This window comes from Nannospalax galili, unplaced genomic scaffold (assembly GCF_000622305.1).
Source record: "Nannospalax galili isolate Female #2095 unplaced genomic scaffold, S.galili_v1.0 scaffold619, whole genome shotgun sequence".
Taxonomy (NCBI): domain Eukaryota; kingdom Metazoa; phylum Chordata; class Mammalia; order Rodentia; family Spalacidae; genus Nannospalax; species Nannospalax galili.
The window spans coordinates 221,268-240,762 of record NW_008344186.1 but is presented as its reverse complement, the minus strand read 5'-3'; the positions used below and the strand labels follow the sequence as shown (position 1 = coordinate 240,762).

The 19,495-nt window shown below is 51.7% G+C and overlaps 1 protein-coding gene across 1 annotated transcript in view; it reads left to right on the top strand.

The window, feature by feature from the left end:
* The first annotated feature begins 2,473 nt into the window (after nucleotides 1-2,473).
* Nucleotides 2,474-19,495, top strand: part of Itgb2 (integrin subunit beta 2) — a 35,378-nt gene continuing 18,356 nt past the window's right edge. The window contains exons 1-5 of the mRNA XM_008840424.3: nucleotides 2,474-2,568; nucleotides 12,612-12,672; nucleotides 12,990-13,078; nucleotides 15,810-15,990; nucleotides 18,448-18,618. Coding sequence (XP_008838646.1) covers nucleotides 12,615-12,672; nucleotides 12,990-13,078; nucleotides 15,810-15,990; nucleotides 18,448-18,618 — 499 coding nt within the window. The 5' untranslated portion in view covers nucleotides 2,474-2,568; nucleotides 12,612-12,614. The remainder of the gene's footprint in view (nucleotides 2,569-12,611; nucleotides 12,673-12,989; nucleotides 13,079-15,809; nucleotides 15,991-18,447; nucleotides 18,619-19,495) is intronic.

Sequence of the window (19,495 nt, the reverse complement as noted above, 5' to 3'; positions counted from 1 at the left end):
CCAGGAACTCCCTGATTCAGTGAGGCTGGCTGGCCAGTGAGCCTCAAGGCTCCTGTCTCCAGTTCCCCTGCCTCCGATGCAGACTCAAACAGCCACACCCAGCTTTTTCTGTGGATGCTGGGGATTTGAACTCAGGTCCTAATGCTTGTGTAGTAAGCACTTTATCCACTGACCATCTCCCTAGCTTCTGAATGAGGTCTTTTTGATGTTATTCCTGTTGGTATTTGTTAGTACATTTTTTAAAAATCTTTTTGAGACAGGGTCACCCTATAGCCCCAGCTGGACTTGAACTCACAGAGATCTGCCCGCCTCTGCCTTCTGAGTGCTGGGATTAAAGGTGTGTGCCACCATGCCTGGCCTTAGTATTTTTTTTAATTATTTAATTATTTATTTATTTATTTTATGTGTGTGAGTATATTGCCTGCATATAGGTAAGTGCACCCATGTCGTGCAATGCCCAAGGAGGACAGAAGAGGCCATTGGATCCCTGGAACTGGAGTTATGGACAGTTGTTAGCTGCCATGTGGGTGCTGGGATTCAAACCCGGGTCTTCTGCAAGAACAATCAGTGTTCTTAACCTCTGAGCCATCTCTCCAGCCCCAGTATTTTCTTTTAAAAAATATTTTATTTATTCTTTTTATTATATGTGTATGAGTGTATTGCCTGCATTTAGTTAAGGGCACTCGTTGTGCAATGCCCAAGGAGGTCAGAAGAGGGCATCAGACCCCCTGGAACTGGAGTTACAGATGGTTGTTAGCTGTTGTATGGGGGCTAGCAGCTGAACCCAGGTCCTCTACAAGAGCAGTCAGTGCGCTTAACTGCTGAGTCATCTCTCCAGCTCCTTGTTTGCATTTTCTAGCACATGTGTAGATATCTTCCATTTTTTATTTTCAGAACTGACTTCAATGCTGTCCTTTGGTTTTTTTGAGAGAGGATCTTACAAAGTCGCCTGTGTAGGCCTTAAGCTCACAGCAACACTCTTGCCTCAGCCTCCCAGGGGCTGGTATTACTACGATGAACCTTTCAGTGCTCTCTAAGCAGTTTATCTAATAACATCTTTTACCCATTTTTCCTTTTTTTTAGAATTTTTTTATGCATGTGTTTTGCATGCATGTATGAAAGTGAACCATGTGCATGCAAATTTGCAGAGACCAGAAGAGCTTTCGATCCCCTGGATCTGGAGTTACAGATGATTGGGGTTTTCTGTTGTTGTTGTTGCTTCTGTTTATTTTGTTTTGTTTTGTTTTGTTTTGTTTTGAGGCAGGGTCTCCCTGGAGCCCCAGCTGGTCTACATAGTGAGTTCCAGGCAGGCCTTGAACTCACAGAGATCCACCTGCCTCTGCCTCACAAATTCTGGGATTAAAGGCATGTACCACCACGCCTGGCTATTTATTTAAATATATATATTTTTAAAATCAATACTGAGCCGGGCGTGGTGGCACACGCCTGTAGTCCCAGCACTTGGGAGGCAGAGGCAGGTGGAACTCTGTGAGTTCAAGGCCAGCCTGGTCTACATAGTGAGTTCCAGGACAGCTGGGGCTACAGGGAGACCCTGCTTCAAAAAGACAAGCAAACAAACAAACAAACAAACAAATCGGCACCTACAATGTCACAAGTATATTAAAGCAGAAAGAAAGTTTAAAGAACACCCAAGTCCCCAGGTTCTCAAGCCCAACAGTCACTGTGAACTTATGGTCAGCCTGGCTGTATCCGCACCCTAACCCCCACCCTGGTTATGTGGAAAAAAAATCTGAAATATTGAATCATATCATCTGTAAACATTTCTACATGTAGCTCTAAAGACAGAGGTGGTGAGACATAACCACAAAACATTATCACACTGAAAAAAATTAACAAGTGTCTTAAATGGACTAGGCTCTGTGATTGGCCGAGTCTTGAATCTTAGGCTACAGGTGTTCTCCCCAACCCCGTTGCTTTCACCCACACCCCTTTTAGTCTTGCAGTTGTTTTGTGGGGTTTTGCCCAGCCTGGACTTTGTGATTGAGTCCCTGAAATGCCAGAGTCCTGACATGCCAGTTACCATGTCCCTCTGTGCCCCGTTTTCCTGCGCAGGAACCTGCCTGCGATCTCCTCTCTGCTCAGTCACAGCCCTACCTCCCTCAGCAGGCTGCCACCTGACTGGACCCCCCTTCCCAGAGCGAGGCAGGACCCCCCCTCCCAGAGCGAGAACCCATGCAGTGGGCCCTGCTCACTGGGCCCTGAGTCCCTACCCTTCCTTGGCATGGCAGGGGGGTCCATCAGTGCCATCTGACTGTTGTCCCCAACAGTGGCCACACATGAAAACTTGTCAACTTCAGGTCTCACCCTGTCCTGGTGGCTCTTCTCAAACATCCTCTGTGTAATGGGGCTGGAGTGAGACCCACATGTGGGGTAACTGGCCACGTGTCACTCTACTTCCTCCTGGGAGCTGAGAACAGGAAGCATCAGACTGGGGCTTCAGTGGCTCTGTGTTCTCCAGACGGGACCACAGAGCCAGCTGGTGAGGAGCAGGCAAAGTGGTTGCTAGTCAGCCTGACTCAGAGCAGAGGACTCTGGGGACCAAGTTGGGTAAGTGCAGGTCTCCTGTGTCCAGGTGGCTCTTACGGGCAGTACCTCAGCGGTGGGCTTTGTCATGGAACTTCTCTTTATGACCCCAGTTCTGGAGTGGTTATTGGTAGCCTCTCCATGTCGCCAGCCTGGGGATCTGGCAGGAAGAGGTTTTAAGACTCTCCTATTCAAGACCTTCCTGACTGACATCCATTGAAGGGAGGCATGGTGCCATCTTGGGACAAAGCCACAGAGGCTCAGGAGCTTCTATAACCATAGCCATGTATCTCCTTTCTATGGTGGTGCCTGGGTGACACGGGAATTACTGGGGGGAGGCGGGGGGGGGCAAGAGGACATGTGCTGTCACCCATCTCCCAGTGATGGAGGTCAGATGCCTGTGGGATCAGAGGTGGACCTCAGATTCTGGGGAACGAGCAGGAAGGGCTGCTCAGATGCTCTGAGACATCAACACCAAGACACCATGGTCACCCAGCTGCTTCATAATGAACAAACTGACAGTTTTGTGTGTGGTTTGGTTTTGGTTTTTTGTTTTTTTTTTCAGTCTTTCTGAGACAGGGTCTCCCTGTAGCCCCAGCTGGCCTGGAAGTCACTATGTAGACCAGGCTGGCCTTGAACTCCCAGAGATCTGCCTCCTGAGTGCTGGGATTAAAGGCGTCCACCACGCTTGGCTCAGTTTTGTGTTTTAAGAAGGCAGTTAGCTCTCAGCCTTCCCTGAAAGTCTCTGAGACCTTGGGCTGTTGGTGCCCAGCCGAGTCAATAATTCATTGAGGAAGTCCTCTGCCCAGAGATATCCCAGGCTGAGTTCCTCGCACAGTTCCCCACAGGGCCAGTGACCACAGGGCCACAAACCAGACGGGCCAGATTGGATACCTGATTGGATACCACTGAGAGGCTGGCTGACTCTGTGCAGTGGGTTCCATGAGGTTCAATCTCAGTCGGCTGACACCCTTTCCACATGAGTACTGAATAAGCAGATAAATGATTGCTAGTGCCTGCCAGAGCCTGGGAAGTCAGGCCTAGGGGCCTCTGCCCCATGGGGAGCAAACTGGACAAGTCCTGAGGGGCCCTGGCTTCCTGACCTCGCCCTTCTTCAGTAATCCTGGGTTTCTAAATTGAAGTATGGGCCACAATCTTGCCCTGTAAATGACATTAACACAGAAAGGCATGCAGTAGGCTGGGGCGAACTGTAGACACCCTGGGATTGTGGGCATGGGGGACCCTGCAACCGTTCTCTGCAGGAAATCCTGTGTATGTGCTGCCTGCAATACAGGGCACGGGAGGAATCATCTGCTCACAGCGGAGAAAAAGTGTGAGCTGGGTAGGCTGCTGGTCTCTCTGAGAAATAAGAAAGTGGGCTGGCCAGCTGTGCAAACTCCAACTGTCTGTAGTCAACAGTGACTCAGAACTTCTCTACTCCCCTAGGCACAGAGTGGTGGAGACCACTAGGTCCAGTTTTATCCACTCAGCTCAAGGTGGTTCTCTGCAGGTGGCAGGGCTGTGAGGAGGCGTTGGCCTGTATGGGTGAGGCAGCAGGGCCACAGGCGGCTTTGCCAGGAGGAACAGATCCTGGTTGGGCCCTGCCTTTTGCTCAGTAACACACAGTTCCCTAGATGGTACAATCCAGGCTCCCTTCTCAGAAGGCAGTGTCTAGGCCACCTATTCTTTTGGCATCAAGGCAGCCAGAACAGGATTAAGGAGCTGAGAGGCCTGCTTCTGCCAGGCCTCCCATGGGACGATGTGAGCACTGATATCCTTGTGCAGTCAAACGTAGGATCCGAGGAAGTTGGCACCCACCCTGGGTGCTGATGAGGAAGAGAAGGCCCAGAACCACTACCTTCAGCAATAGGCCAAGCAGGAAGCCACAGCTCAGCCCACCACCCCACAGCCTGTCCCAGCAGCTTCCTGAAAGCTGGGTCTTAACTCAGGGCCTTGAGGTTTCAGTGTTCTCCAGAGAAATGAACCAACAGGAAACATCTCTTCAAGTGATGGGACTCTGAGGCTGCTGCATTGTGGAGGAAAATCTGCTTTGTTGAGTCTACTGACATTGAGGTTAATCTCAGCAAATGCTAGCACAGTAACACACAGTCCCATGTTCAAGCCAGTGCTGGGGGCCTGAGATCAACATATCGACACACAAAAGTTGCCATCTCAGGATCCTTTGCTTTCTGTAACAAAAAGGGGGAAATGTAGTGGCCTGTGCATGGTCCCTATGCAGCTGGGCAGAGGTCTGGGAGCGTCAGCTCTGGGGCTGAGCTAGTGTGAGCTCCAGCTCCAGCTGTGCCTGGCAGTGTGGCAATGAGCTGAGCCTCTCCAAGCCAACCTACAGACTGGGGGCAGGCACACCCCCAGAGAGGGTACACAGTGAATTGAGACAAACGCTAGCCAGATCAGAGCAGGGACTGTGGGTGATGGCCAGTTCTGTTTCTAGGGGACAACTGTCCACTGTTAGGAATTGGCCCTGACCCCAGTGAGCCTTCCACAGCCCCTTCCCCAGCTGTGGCTTATCACAACAGGCCGTGGCCTCCCTTCCTGTTGGCAAGAGATGTGGTCACAGGTGGGGCCAGGCCTCTGGGATGCTCAGACCTGGCCTGAGACCTGAGATGCAGGGACCTTGAAACCCCAATGGTACAATGCTGCTGCTTCTGGAAGCTTCTAAGGATGGAGTTCTCTGGCCTAAGGAGCAGGCTAGGTTCTCCCAGGTCCGAGGGTGCTCAGAGTGATCCCCAAGGGAACAGCATCAATTGCTCCCTGTGGTGGTGTCTGGAGTGGTGGAGGCTCTAGAACACTTGGAAGCTAGGTGGAAGTGAAGGGCAGGGTGGGTGCTACAGAGACCCAGCAGAGACTGAATCCAAGGCTCTAAGAACTGCCCAGATCCTGGTCCCAGAGGAGATCAGCAAGTGCTTGCTGTGTGTGTGAGCAAGTGAGCGAGTGAGCGAATGAGTGACTAGCCCAGTGAGCAAGCCAGCGATTCGTGAGCAGGTGACTGTACAGATCTGTGAAACTGCTGTTCCCACCTCATTGTCATGATGTGACTCTCCTCTGGAATGTTGGCCATGGGGACCGAAAATCCAGTAGCTTTTGGGATCTAGAGAAGCAGTTTCAGCTAACGCATTGGCCAGAGCTTTTGAGACGTTACTGTGTACACTTATTATAGTGAGTCGGAAAATGTAGACAGAATACGGAAGAAACTGGAGACACTGGTGATGTCACCGCCCACGGGATGGGGAGTATTTTGATCCATGACTTTCTTTTGTCCCTGTCATTTCACTTTAGCCATGAAAATGAGTTGCCTGGAGCAGCTGTTCACACACTGCTGCTATGTCAGATTCCACAGGGTGGGCATTATAAACGGTAAAATGCTAAAGCCAGGGCTGGAGAGATGGCTCAGTGGTTAAGAGTACGGTCTGCTCTTGCAGAGGACCCAGGTTCATTTCCCAGCACCCACATAGTGGCTAACAGCTGTCTGTTCCAGGGGATCCAACACTCTCTTCTGACCTCCGTGGGCATTGTATGACACTTACATACATGCAGGCAATACATTCATACACATAAAATTAAAAATAAATTTTTTTCAATGCTAAAACCACCTTCCATTTGAAAGCCACTGCACAAATGCAGGTGTTGGGTGGGCATCCCATGTATGAGCAGTGCCGGTTGCTCAGTGTGTTCTCACCAGCATGTTCTGCTTGTTGGATGATCATGGCCTTTTCTGAGATGCTTGGTTTTTGTTTAAAAAAGATCTCCATTTCATTTTAAAATACACTTTCTTACAGAAAGACTCATTGTTTTTGCTCATAACACTGAGATGTTGGCACATGCATCTCTAATCTGTATGTATCTGATTATTACTAGTCATAATCGGTTGCACTTGGATCCTTGGCGCCTGTGTATGTCTATGAAGTCATCAGGTAGATTGTAATGGTATTGTTTATCGCCTCTACTAATTAGCATGATGTAAATTTCCAGGCTTCCTCCTCAAATATAATTCATTGTTTTTAATTTGTTTTTTTTTGTGTATATCACACAGAACATCCCAAACCATCTTGTTTAACTGTACACCCACTTCCCAGATGGCAGCCTTCCATAGCCTCCCTCCCCCCACTAGAGCCCTTATACTCTGATATCCCTGCTACTGCCCGCTGTGTTGTCAGCACCCCAGCCATTCCCCACTACTTGCCCTTCTGGTGAATCTAGTCAGCCTATCTAGAGGTCTTTGGTTTAGGAGGGTCAGCTGTTCCTCATCTAGCAGTAATCAGTTGTCAATATTCCTTTAGATAAGATTGGGGTTTGCTCCTTTAGTTTTCTTAAGTAGCCTCGGTCGTCCTAGAACTCACTATGTAGACAAAGCTGGCCTTCATCTCACAGAGATCCACCTGCCTCTGCTTCTCAAGTGTTGGGATTAAAGGTGCCACCACACCTGGTCCTTCTATTCTTTTTTTCCAATACGCCTTTTGTATTTGTAGATTTTTTTTTTTTTTTTGAGATAGGGATTTATGTAGCCCAGGTTCGCCTCAAGCTCATTGTGTACCCAAGAATGACCTTGAACTCTGATACTCATGCCTGTCTCCTTGCTTAAAACTAAACTGTACATATTCCTTCTCATTTTTAAAAAGATTTATCTTTGTTTTATTGCCTACATGTATGTATGCGTGCCGCATAAATGCTTGGAGGGCAGAAGAGGCACCAGATCCTCTAGAATTGGAATTACATTTATGGTGAGCCATCATTTGGGTGCTGAGGACTGAAACCAAGTTCTCGGAAGAGCAGCAAGTGCTCTTAACTGCTGAGCCGTCTTTCTAGCCCTCCCTTTAAAAAAAAATGCAGCTGCATGTGTATGTGTGTATAAGCATGTGTGTGTATACGTGGAGGCCAGAGGACAACCTCAGGTATCATCTTTAAGAAGGTCATCCCACCTCCTTTGAGGCAGAGTCACTCATTGACCTGAGGCTCTACTGGCTGGTTAGTGAGCTCCAGGGACCCACCTGTTTCTACTTCCCTGGTGTTGGGGTTACAAGTGCCACCACATCTGACATCTTACATGAGTTCTGGGAATCAAACTCAGGTCCTTGTGCGAGTGCTTTACCAACTGAGCCACCCTCCCGATTCCTCTCCTCATCCTTATGTGTCCACAGCAGCAGCACTGGGATCCTGACACCCTGGTGAGGGGTGGGGGATTCTGCACCAGGGATAGGTCTCATTTCATCCCATTTGGTCAGGAGCTATGGCTTTCAGAATCTCTGGACTCCACCCATAGCACGCAGCAATGTGACCGTGTCTCCCAGTCACTTGTGAAATTTGCTCTGTGGGCACTGAAGGTTCTGAGCATCTACAGACCAATGTCCTCTACCATCACTGCTCCTATTGGTCCCTGCGTCTGCCAGGAGCTCTGGGACCCCAGGTCCAGTCTCCTGGAGCCGGGCTGCTCCCTCTGTTGCCCCTTGTCCTAGTTAGCGTCAGTTGTCAACTTGACACAGCCTAAAGTCATCTGAGAGGAAAGACTTGCCTGGATCAGATTGACCTACAGGCATTCCTGTGGGGGAGTCTTGCCAGTTAATTGATTCAGGAGGGCGCAGCCCACTGTGGATGACGCCGTTCCCTGGGGGTAGTCCTGGGTTGTATAAGAAAGCAAGCTAAGCACAGGCCTGTGTATGAGGCCGCAAGCAGCGTTGCTTCATGGTTTCTGCTGGACTTCCTGTCCTGACTTCCCTCAATGATGGACTGTGACCTGGAAGCGTAAGCCAGACAAACCTTCTCCTCCTGTAAGTTGCTTTTAGTCAGAGTGTTTTATCACCACAAGAGATGGAACTAGAGCATCCCTCGTCCCCTGTGTCTGCCCAGAACTCTGGGATCCCAGATGCAGCACCCTGGAGCCCAGCTATTCCCTCTGTTTCTGTTGACCCCTTGTCCTCTGCCTGGGGCTCTGGGATGCCCGAACAGCAGTCCAGCTCCCTGGAGTCCAGCTGCTCCTAGCTCTTCTCTGAGTGTATACAAGGCAGAAACATATATACCTCGGTGCTTTGGGTATGTAAGGGTGGCGGCCTCGGCTGTGACCGCTGCAGGCCTTTACTCTTGTCTTCTTGAGACCAGGGTGGCTGTGACCACTGCCTCTCCTCTCAAGCTTCTCAAAGGCTCTGCCAGTCTTCACCTGCTCACTTTCCCGTGTTACCCTTGTTCATATGCCTCATCCATGTTCTCTGACCCAGGATGGAAAGGCCAGGCTCTGACACTGCATTCTGATGAGGTTTCTCTGAGGCCTGAGTGTCGGGTTTTGCAACTTTTGTCTGTAACAGGGAACTGTCCACCACCAGACTTCTTCTCATTCCTCCTGCTGGCTTTTCTACATCACCATTTTGCTGTCTTTTTGAGACAAGTTATCTAATATAGCCTAGGCTGGCCTCAAACCAGCTGAGAATGACCCTGAAATCGCAGTCCTCTATCTCCAGAATTACGGCATGGAGCACCAGTTCAAATTGCCTTTTTCCTGTTTCGTCTTTTGCCATGTAAATTTCATTTTTCATGGGAACGTGTGTGATTGAGACACTTTCCTGTCTCGGAACATAGATGCTCTATTCATCACGAAGTGGGTCCTCACTCACTCCTTCATTTGGTGCCTCGGTCCCCAAGGGGATCTCCAGGGACGGAGGACCCAGGCCTCAGTGTCCACCCATTGCCCTGGTCCATTGCCCTGGATTTGGGTTCTCCCAGAAGCAAAGAACTGAATGCCCAGGGAGGAATGAAAAAAAGACGCAGGAGGGTGTGGAAGCAGAGAGTAAAAAGCAAGAGCAAAAGACACCAGGTCGGGTGGGGGATCCAGAGCTGGCAGGCCACCAGTGACTTCTGGGCCGATTCTTTTATAGGGTCCCCAGGTCTTTCAGTCCTTTGTTTCCCTCTAGCTGCACTTCGTGACCCTGGCAAGGACAGAGATAATGGAAACACATGTCCTTGCCCAACTGATGCCCTTGTCAGGTCGGTAGTCTTATTTTTTACTGTACGGCCTTATTTTGACACAGTCTAAGGGCTAAGTGGGAATGTTTTCCCTTCTGCCCTTCTGACCCCAGCTGCTACCCTTAGCTAACTCCTAATATCAGGATGCTGGGGACCTGGTGACCTTCGCCACCTCCTGAAGGTTCCTGGGTTGCACTAGCACTTGCCTAGCAGAGGGTGGAGTTCAAGGTTGGCTCTGATGCAGAGTTCTGATAGTTGGTGGGGTGGGGTGTCAGGGGGGTGGGGCAGCTCTGCACAGGGTTGCACCTCGTGTCTTGTTGAGGGAACCTACCCTGAGATCCAAGAAGCCCCTTGGAAACCCAGGGGTTGGAGGAAACCTTGGCAGGGCCCTTAAATGGTCATTGAAGGAGGGGAGGCCTCCCTCTTCCTGGCTGAGTGTGCCAGGCCAGGTACTTTTGCTCAGTGTTGCCCTGCCCATTCTGGTGGCACAGTTCCAGCGGGCCAGGGACCACAGCGACCGTGCACCTCCCCTACTGCTGTTGAATGGAGGGGTCACCTATACCAGGCACTGAGCATCATCCTGAGATGCAGTGTCCAAGCCTGTCCTCCCAAGGGCAGGGGCAGGCCCACCTTCAGCTCCAGTCACATAAAGGAAATGAAGGCAGAAGTGTCCAGACAGGTCTTGCTCACTCAGGCTTCCATGACGCTGGTTTCAGCCAAGGTCCCCTGAGCCGGCAAGGTAGGGCTTTCCCCATGGTTTTTCCACACAAGGGAGAGCTGGCTACCAAGGAGGCACTCAGCCCCATGCTCTGCTCTCTTCCTGGAGCATGCCCTTCATTCATCTGCCCTCTGAGCTGGCACAACTGCCATCACCTGGGCTCCACTGTTGTGCGCAGGGGCCCAGGCGGGACTGGCTTCTCTCAGCAGCCCCACTTCCTTACCTCCTCCGCACTGTGAGTAGGAGCAGGAGGTGGCTTCCCTAGCCACCACCCATTTCCTGTGGTCCAGGTAAGGGCAGTGTGGTCTGTGGGTTGGTCTTGCTGTAACTGAGTTGTTTGTGTGTGTATATCTCTCTCTCTCTCTCTCTCTCTCTCTCTCTCTCTCTCTCTCTCTCTCTCTCTCTCTCTCTCGGTACAGAAATGTCATGGGGTACCCAACTCCACATCCTGCTGCTGCTTGGACCCTCAGTTTCCCTATTTGGGGAACTGAATTTGCGTGCTGGTTGTCATGGCTGTTTTGAGGGGTTATTTTGGCATCAGGAGAGAGCAGAGTACTTGTCAGGCCTTACCTAGAATGGGTTGCCTCTCCCCACAGCACCATGTCTGTACTTTGCGACATCCTGGAAGGACTGCTCCTCACTCTCTGCCTAGAACTGCTGTGGCCTCAGAAGTGGGAGCCCATCCTGGGGCTGATTGAGACCTCAGAAGGGGAGGCAGGTGTCCTGGGGCTGACTGAGGCTGACTGGGCTTGCAGTCCGTTATGCATATCCCAGGGACCCGTGCCAGGCCCCTAGCTCAGCCAAGGGGGTCAGTGGACATATGTGCGCCCCACCCCTCTACATCCCCACTCTCCACCCTGGTGGACAGTACATCAAGAAACTCTAGCAAGGGGATGGAGAAGTAAGACCAACCACAGAAGCCTTGGCTTGATCTGGGTGCCCTGGGACTGGGCGACGCAGAGATGGTCCGGAGCTGGGCCAGACTCTAGTGAACCAAAGCCACCTCCCCAGCCTGCCCACAGCCTACCGAATCCAGGAAACCAGGCCAGAGCGAGAGTTCTGTTTTTGCCTTAAATGGGAAGGAGCAAGGCTCATTTTGACATCTCTGGGCCCTGTGGTAATCTTTCTGAGGCGGTCACAGGACACCTCCAGAAAGGTCAGAAATAGTGCTACATGGGTTCTGTACCCACAGGCTCCTCAAGTAGGGGCCCTAGATGGTTCAGTACCTGCCACAGAGCCACAGGGCAGATACGGGGTTTTGAGGAATAAGCAGCACAAAGGCCTCAAGCTGACGCACTGGGTACTTCTGAGGCCGCAACAGGGGGACTAAGCACCACCCTCAAAGTGGTGACCTGTTGGCCTATATCCCCCAGGCAACCCTGTCCTCACCCAGGACACTCAGTGGTCTCAGGCCTGCCCTATAGAGGAGCTGGCTGTGGTTTGGGGATGCAAAGGTGTCCTGCCTGCTTGACCTGGGGGCCATCCCATCCAGAACATCTCAGGCCCCTAGAGGGCTGAATCCTGGCTACACTGGGCCCTCCCAGGGGAGGGAGGGTGGCAGTAAGGAGCTGGGAAGGTGCCACCCCTAGCTATAGGAAGGTCACAGCCTGGGTCTCTCAGCATGACCATCCCCTAGCTAAGCCTGCGTTATCTTGAGACCATTAATGACCATTGGCTATGGACAGGACAGAGGGTTGTGGCCCTGGAGACATGGCAGCAGGTGGCCAGCAGTGGAATGGTCCTGCCTGTGGGTGAGTTTTTCTCACCCAGCCTGGGACAGGGACTCCAACAAGGTTCCTGGCTCTATTTCCTCTACGACAGGAATAACATCCAGACTCCAAGGAATATATGAGAGAAACAGACAGGCAGTCCTGAACACTCAGTAAGCCACCCAGTGCTGCATATTCGTGGTTCTACGTGGGCTCAGTTCTGCTGCTAAGAGACCTGGGCCAACCAGGTCTATGTGCCAAGCTCGCTGTGGACTTAGGGTACACAAGTGCAGCAGCCCTGCCCTGGGCAGTATAGGGGATGGGGTGGGGCTGCCTATGTGTTATGCATTTGAATGTGTGTGTGTGTGTGTGTGTGTGTGTGTGTGTGTGTGTGTGTGTGTGTGTGTGTGTGTGTGTGTGTCCACAGGGGCCCACTACCTGCTCTCTATGGCACCTGGCCCCCTTAGCAGGTGTGCAGGGCCTCCCCTTCCCCCCATACCCCTTCCTGCGACAGGAGAACCCAGTATGGGAACTTTGAGTGATGCCTGTGCTGGCCCTAGCTGGTTCTCACACCCTGTGGCAGCAGGACTGGAGGACAGCCAGGAGAGACTCCTCCTGCACAGACTGACTGCGGTGGTCAGTCTGGAGTCACTTCCCCTTTTTCTCTACAGGGCATGCTGACCCCACAACCCCTGCTGCTTGCCCTGGCTGGGCTGCTCTTCCTCGGACCTGGTGAGTTTTGTGGAATTGCCTTCACACGTGGCATTCCTGCACAGCAGGCCTGCCTAGTGTCCTCTTGGACACCCCACCCTATGTCCCCTTGGACACAAGCTCCCAGGTGGCTGAGGAAGGACCATACTCTGGGACTAAATCCTAGGCTTTGGTCCATATGCAGCAGGAGGTGGAGTCTTGTCCCAGGCCCCATGGGGCTATAGACACTGGCCTGCACCCTCCCCAGGGCCTCATCCACCCTTGCCTGCCCCCGACTCACTCTTGGGGGCAGCCAGGGTGGGCACAGGGCCTCTCACCCAGCCTATCTGTCTCCCCAGCCATGTCCCAGGAGTGTGCCAAGTACAAAGTCAGCACCTGCCGGGACTGTATCCAGTCGGGGCCTGGCTGCGCCTGGTGCCAGAAGCCGGTAAGAATTGTGTTGATCAGCTGACAGAGGCTGAGCGTCCCCCACCTTTCTGGATGGGAACCTCTCCTTCTCTGGAGCCAAGGACACTGGGAGGGCCACACAGGAAGTGACAGAAGTAGTTCAGGAGAGAAGCTTTCAGAAGGGGGCAAATGAATGTTCCATGGTCACAAGCTGACTCCAGGTACATAGGGAGCAACAGTCCAACTTCACAACATGGGTTGAGCAGTGACTCAGGAAAGGAGAAGGCCCACAGCTAGGCACAGTAAGAACTTCTCAATCCTGAATGACTGTCCATCCTCCTACAGAGGACTCCTCCTTGGGGACTAGATCTATACCACACCCTCCTTCCAGCATCTCACTCCACAGGCCTATGGAAGCACACATTACTCCTTGTTCTCAGACTCCAGGAAGAAGCGTGCATCAGGCAGCCCCTGTCCCTCCTGTCTTCAAAGGTCTTTGAGAGAAAAACAAGTGAAAGTATTTTGCTAAATACGCGCTGTCTTACTTTTCTGTTGCCATGGTAAAATACCCCAACAAAAGCAACTTACGGAAGGAAGGGTTTGTTTGGGCTCACAGTTCAAGAGCATCGTCCTTCGTGATGGGGATGTACAGTGGCAGGAGTATGAGGCAGCTGGTCACGTTGCATCCGCAGTCAGGAAACGGGGAAAGATGAATGCTGATTCTCAGCTCCCTTTCTCCTTTTGAGTCAGTCCTGGACCCCTGCCCAGGCAGGGAATGACACCACCCACACTGGGAGGATCACCCCCACCCCCACCCCAGTTAACCGAATGAAGACAATCCTTCACGGGCGTGCCTGTGTCTTCTGAGTGATTCTAGGTCCTGTCATGTTGAGAGCCAACACTAACATCACATTTGCATGTTCGTATTTGACTCTATTATCAGACTCAGCAAATTTAATATTGACCCAAGTTTTCACTTTTTTCCTGGCTGTTATACTCTAAGGTCGCACAGGAGGTCCGGACCCTTCACTCTCCTTGTGTCCAGAACATTCCTAGCTTACCCTGTCTTTGAGTCCTTCGCAGTTCAGAATAGGTGGAGTCACTGGTACAGTATGTTCTTAGGTGGCTCCTGCCCGGCGTGTCCTCTGCTTCAATTCCACACAGCAATGGTGTCCTCTGTGTCCCACATGAAGCACATGATGTCCCCCTGTTCCTGTGCTGATGACATCCATTTGGACCATGTGCTAAGGTGGCATTTGCCAGGTTTCTCCTGGTAACTTCCAGTGCCCCCTCACAATTAGGGACTAAGCTGATCCATGAGGTAATGTAAGGCTGCTAGGATTCGGTCTCCACCAAACTATGCCTGTGACCATGCCATCTGACCACTGCTGACTCAGGTGGACTCCATTACTGCCGTGGTGGCAGCAGTGGTCAGATTCCAGTTGTTCCTTCTCTCTCTCTCTCTCTCTCTCTCTCTCTCTCTCTCTCTCTCTCTCTCATTGATGGATCCATAGATGTTTATTCTGTTTAATAGTTTGTATTCTACAGCCGCTATTTTTCCAATTTGATGTTGAAATTGCCCTAGACCTGACCCTGACCACTGGGTCCCTCTCAGCTGACTCTGGGTACCTTTGGTATGACTTTGTCATTTTGTTCTCTTCTGGTCACTTTCTTACTCTGGACTGACCAGCTGCCCAACCCACCTTGCCTCCCCTACCCAGTCTCCAGAGTCAGGCGTCTTATTGAGGGATGGTGGCTTTTCATGGTAAGTGAGCCCCCAGCACCCCCCACGACTCCCTTCCTTCTCCATCCCACGAGGCTTTTGGCCTCAGAGTCTCCAGCATCATCTCTTCCATGGAAATACTCCACCACAGAGCTCTATTATGGCTGCCACTCCTATGGCCATTTTGAGTTGGGCTGGCTTTGCCCTCCCCGTCTTGAGCCAGGGTCAGGCCACCTATGCTGATTGGGCCACATGTCAGCTCCTTCCTCTCCGGTTTTGCTGAGTGCTGTTTCTTGAGACCTAAGACTTGGACGCGGCTCTGAAAGCCAACACAGCAGGGCACACCCCGTGGGTGGTGTCCACTGTGCCTCCGCGTTTCCTTTCTGTGATCAAGCAGGCAGCACTTTTGAGCACTCTGGGTTTAGCCAGACCTGCCTTCAATGCAGCAGCCTCCAGCCTGGCACCAACACCCACCAAATACAACCACATCAGATTCAGGGAGCCTTTAGGGGCACAGTGGTCAAAATGAAGGTGCCTTGGGTTCCCCACTCTCCTCACCAGCTTGTTTCCCTGTGAACTGCATGAGCCTTGACCCCAAGCTCTTCCCTGCATCCCAGCAAGGGCTGTCACATTGACTCAAGGAGAGTGCCTGGGTTCCCTTGGAGACAGCAGCTCCCTGGGACAAAGGTCCTACTAAGGAAGGGCTGGGAAGTTCTGGCCAGCACTTGAACCTGAGGCTGCTACTCTGGGCTGCCCTGGTACATCGGCCTTTGAGCTAGAGGTGGGGTACCCCAAGTCCTTGCTGATGGAGGCAGTGACTGAGGGCAGAGAAAGGCCTGTAGTCTATGCCCCCAGCAATCTGTGCTCTTGAGGAGACCCAGAGCTGTCAGGGAGACCCACGCTGTCTGGAGGCTAGTTTGCCCTAGATGGCTGTTCTACCCTACAGGGATATCTATCTGAAATTCCAAGAGCAGGTGTGGAGGGGACAGAGCTGGATCCTACTGTTCCCAAACTGTGACTTCCTTCTGACCTCACTCCCATCCTCCAGAATTTCACCGGGAAAGGAGAGCCAGACTCTGTGCGCTGTGACACGCGGGAACAGCTGCTAATAAAGGGTTGCCCATCCGATGACATAATGAAGCCCGGAAGCTTCGCTATACCCCAAGATTTTGAACAGGGAGGCCGGAAACAGCTGTTTCCACAAAAAGTGACACTCCACCTACGACCAGGTAGGCTTAGCTTTGACCGGGGTGGGCCAGGTACACAGTGCGTCTAGGAGCTCAACCTGGGCTGTTAGAGTTGACAGAATGCACATGTCTGGGTTGGACAGTGAGCTGGTCTGGGTGAGGAACCTCATCACCAAAGTCTGAACTCCAGGATTAGTGAATTGGCTCAGCAGGTAGAGGTACTTGCCCCAAGCCTGATGGCCAGTTTGATGCCGAGGACCCAAGCAATGGAAAGAGAATTCTGTCTCTGCAAGTTGTCTTCTTGCTTCCACATGCATGCTGTGGTGTGTGTATGCCACTCCCCCACCCCGTGCACACACAAACAAATAAATGTAACTTTGGGCATGGTGGTACATGCCTTGCCCTCGAGGCCAGCCTGATCTACACAGTGAGTTCCAGGTGGGCTGGGGCTAGGGAGACCCTGTCAAAAAACAAATAACCAGGGGCTAGAGAGATGGCTCAGCAGTGAAGAGCACTGGCTGCTCTTTCAGATGACCCAGGTTCGGTTTTCAGCACCTACATGGTGGCTAACAACCATCTGTAATTCCAGTTCCAGGGAATCTGACGCCCTCTTCTGACTTCCTCAGGCACTGTAGGACACGGATGCACTTACATACAGACAACACATTCATACACAAAATAAAAAATAATAACAAATAAAAATATTTTTAAAAATTAAAAACTAAGCCAGGTGTGGCAGTGCACGTCTTTAATCCTAGCACTTGGGAGGCAGAGGCAGGAGGATCTCTGTGAGTTCAAGGCCAGCCTGGTCTACGTAGTGAGTTCCAGGACAGCTGGGGCTACAGGGAGACCTTGTCTCAAAAAGACCAAAAATATAAATAAATAAAAATTAAAAAGTTGTTTCAGTTAGGTGTGATGATGCATGCCTTTAATCCCAGCACTTGGAAGGCAGAGGCAGATGGATCTCTTTGAGATCCAGGCCATCCCGGTTGACATAGCAAGTTCCAGTCCAGTCAGGGCTACACAGTTAGACCCTGCCTCAAAAAACAGCCACAAAAAAATTTAAACGTCTGAGCTCTGCCCTGGCCCTTCCTCTGTCTGCCCTGGGAGGAATTCCCCAACCCTACCGTTTGCCTTGGGTGTCTGGACTGTGTTCTACATCTTGTTTAAAAGAGAGAATAAACCATTTAGAAAACATCATTCCACTCAGAAAATTAAGGAGAGTAAGAGTTCTGAGGAGGCCTTTAGCCAAGAAACTAACTGGTTAAACTGGGCTTGCCCCAGGCATACTTGACTGTGACCACCAGTTTCTGACACCTGGGGCTGCTCTGAGGCCCTGTCCCCAGGGATCAGATGGGTAGAGTGAGCAGTAAGTAGGTAGGGCAAAAGGCCTGTGGTGGGCAGACTCCATCCAGCTATGGCCATAGTCACAGGACCTCCCAGGTCACTCGAGGCCAGTAAGGGGACCAGCAGATAGTCCTGAAAGCAGGTGGGTGTGGAGGGCAGGTGTAGCTCCCCAGGGAGGGGCAGAAAAGGGGCCAAGTAGGACCCTGGGGACTGTCCTAGTTCCACTTCTGTTGTTGTGATAAAATATCTTGACCAAAAGCACCTTGGGGAGAAAGGGTTTATTTGGCTCAGAATTCCATCATTACCGGGAAGTCAAAGTGGCCTGAAGCACCTGGTCACGCCACATCCCTAGAGAGAAGTGAAACGTGTAGAGCTCAGCTCGCTTTCACTACTCTTATAGCAGTCAGGATCCCCTGCTCAGGAACGGTGCCGCCCACAGTGGGCCAAGTCTTCCCACAGGAATTAATGTGTGATAAACAGTCCTCTACAGACATGCCACAGGCCAACCTGATCTCAACAGTCCTCACTTGAGACTCTTCCCAGGTGATTCTAGGTTGTGCCAACTTGATGATTGAAACTAACCATCAGGAGGATCCAGTTGGTGCCTGAGGGGTGGGTGGTCGGGACAGGGAAGGGTGGAGGGAAGGACAGCATTGAGAGGAAGGGTAGGTCTGGGAGGAAGTCCTGGCGACTGGTGTACCCGGGCGCAGCAGAGGGCAGCGACTGACACAAGCCCCTCTGCTCTGGGACCTCTGCCTCGACCTGCTGATCCTGGGAAGGCAGCTGGCACGCTTGTCACAGCCAGGAAACCCTGGCTGGCATGGCTGCAGCTCCTCCTGCTGGAAATAGGCTCTCTGGGATTCCTTTGCAAAGGCTTTAATCCCTTTGATGGGGCTCTACCCTCAAGGTCTGATTGTTCTAATGCCTCAGCCTCTACAGTGAGGTATTTGAATGAGTGGCACACAGACGTTTTCTACCATGCACCCATTCTTGTACTCTAAGTGAGCATCTTTATCTGAATTCAAATCTGCCTGCCCTAAGCCACAGCCCCTGCCAGGCCACAGTAAATGAAGAGTCAATGGACTTTGGGGGCTGGGTGAGGGCTGACAGCATGCACTCAGGCTCAAGGTGTTGCCTGCTCTCCTCTGGCAGGTCAGGCGGCTGCATTCAACGTTACCTTCCGACGGGCCAAAGGCTACCCCATCGACCTGTACTACCTCATGGACCTCTCCTACTCCATGCTGGATGACCTCAACAATGTCAAGAGGCTGGGAGGAGACCTGCTGCGTGCCCTCAATGAGATCACTGAGTCTGGCCGCATCGGTGAGGCCCTCAGTGCATACATGCATTTCAGCCCTAGGTAGCCCCTGCCACCACACACCTCCATCCACAGAAACAGGAGCCAGGGAGTTGCAGGTGCAGCGTCCAGGGAACCAAGGTCAGGCCTGCATCCCCATAGGAGCCACGCCTGGTCACAGGCTGCCAAGACCTGTGGCATCTCCAGCCCTTCTCTTCTTTTGTTTATTTATATTATTATTATTATTATTATTATTATTATTAATTTTGGTGTTTAAAAGATAAAAGTCCTGGGCAGGCGGTGGCTCACACCTTTAATCTCAGCACTTGCCTCAGAGGCAGAGGAAGGCAGATCTCTGTGAGATCAAGACCAGCCTGATCTACATAGCGATTTCCAGGGCAACTGGAGCTAAAAAGAAGAAGAAAAAAAAGAAGATAAAAGTCCTACAGTGCTAATTACTACAGCTGGGCACAGTGGTGCAAGCCTTTACTCCCTACTCCCAACTCAGAAGGCAGAGGCAGGGGGATCTCCTTGAGTTCAAGGGCAGCCTGGTCTATATAGTGAGACCCTGTCTTAAAAGAGAAAGAAGGGAAGGAGAGAGGGAGGGAGGGAAGGAGGGAAGGAAAGAGAGAGAGAGGGAGAGGAAGGAGGAAGGAAGGAGGAAGGAAGGAAGGAGGGAAGGAAGGAAGGAAGGAAGGAAGGAGGAGAAAGGAGGAGGAAGGAGGAGGAAGAAGGAAGGAGGGAGAGAAAGAAGGAGGAAGGAAGGAGGAGGAAGGAGGAGGAAGGAGGAAGGAGGGAGGGAAGGAAGGAGGAAGGAAGGAGGAAGGAAGGAGGAGGAAGAAGGAAGGAGGGAGGAGGGAGGGAAAGAAGGAGGAAGGAAGGAGGAGGAAGGAGGAGGAAGGA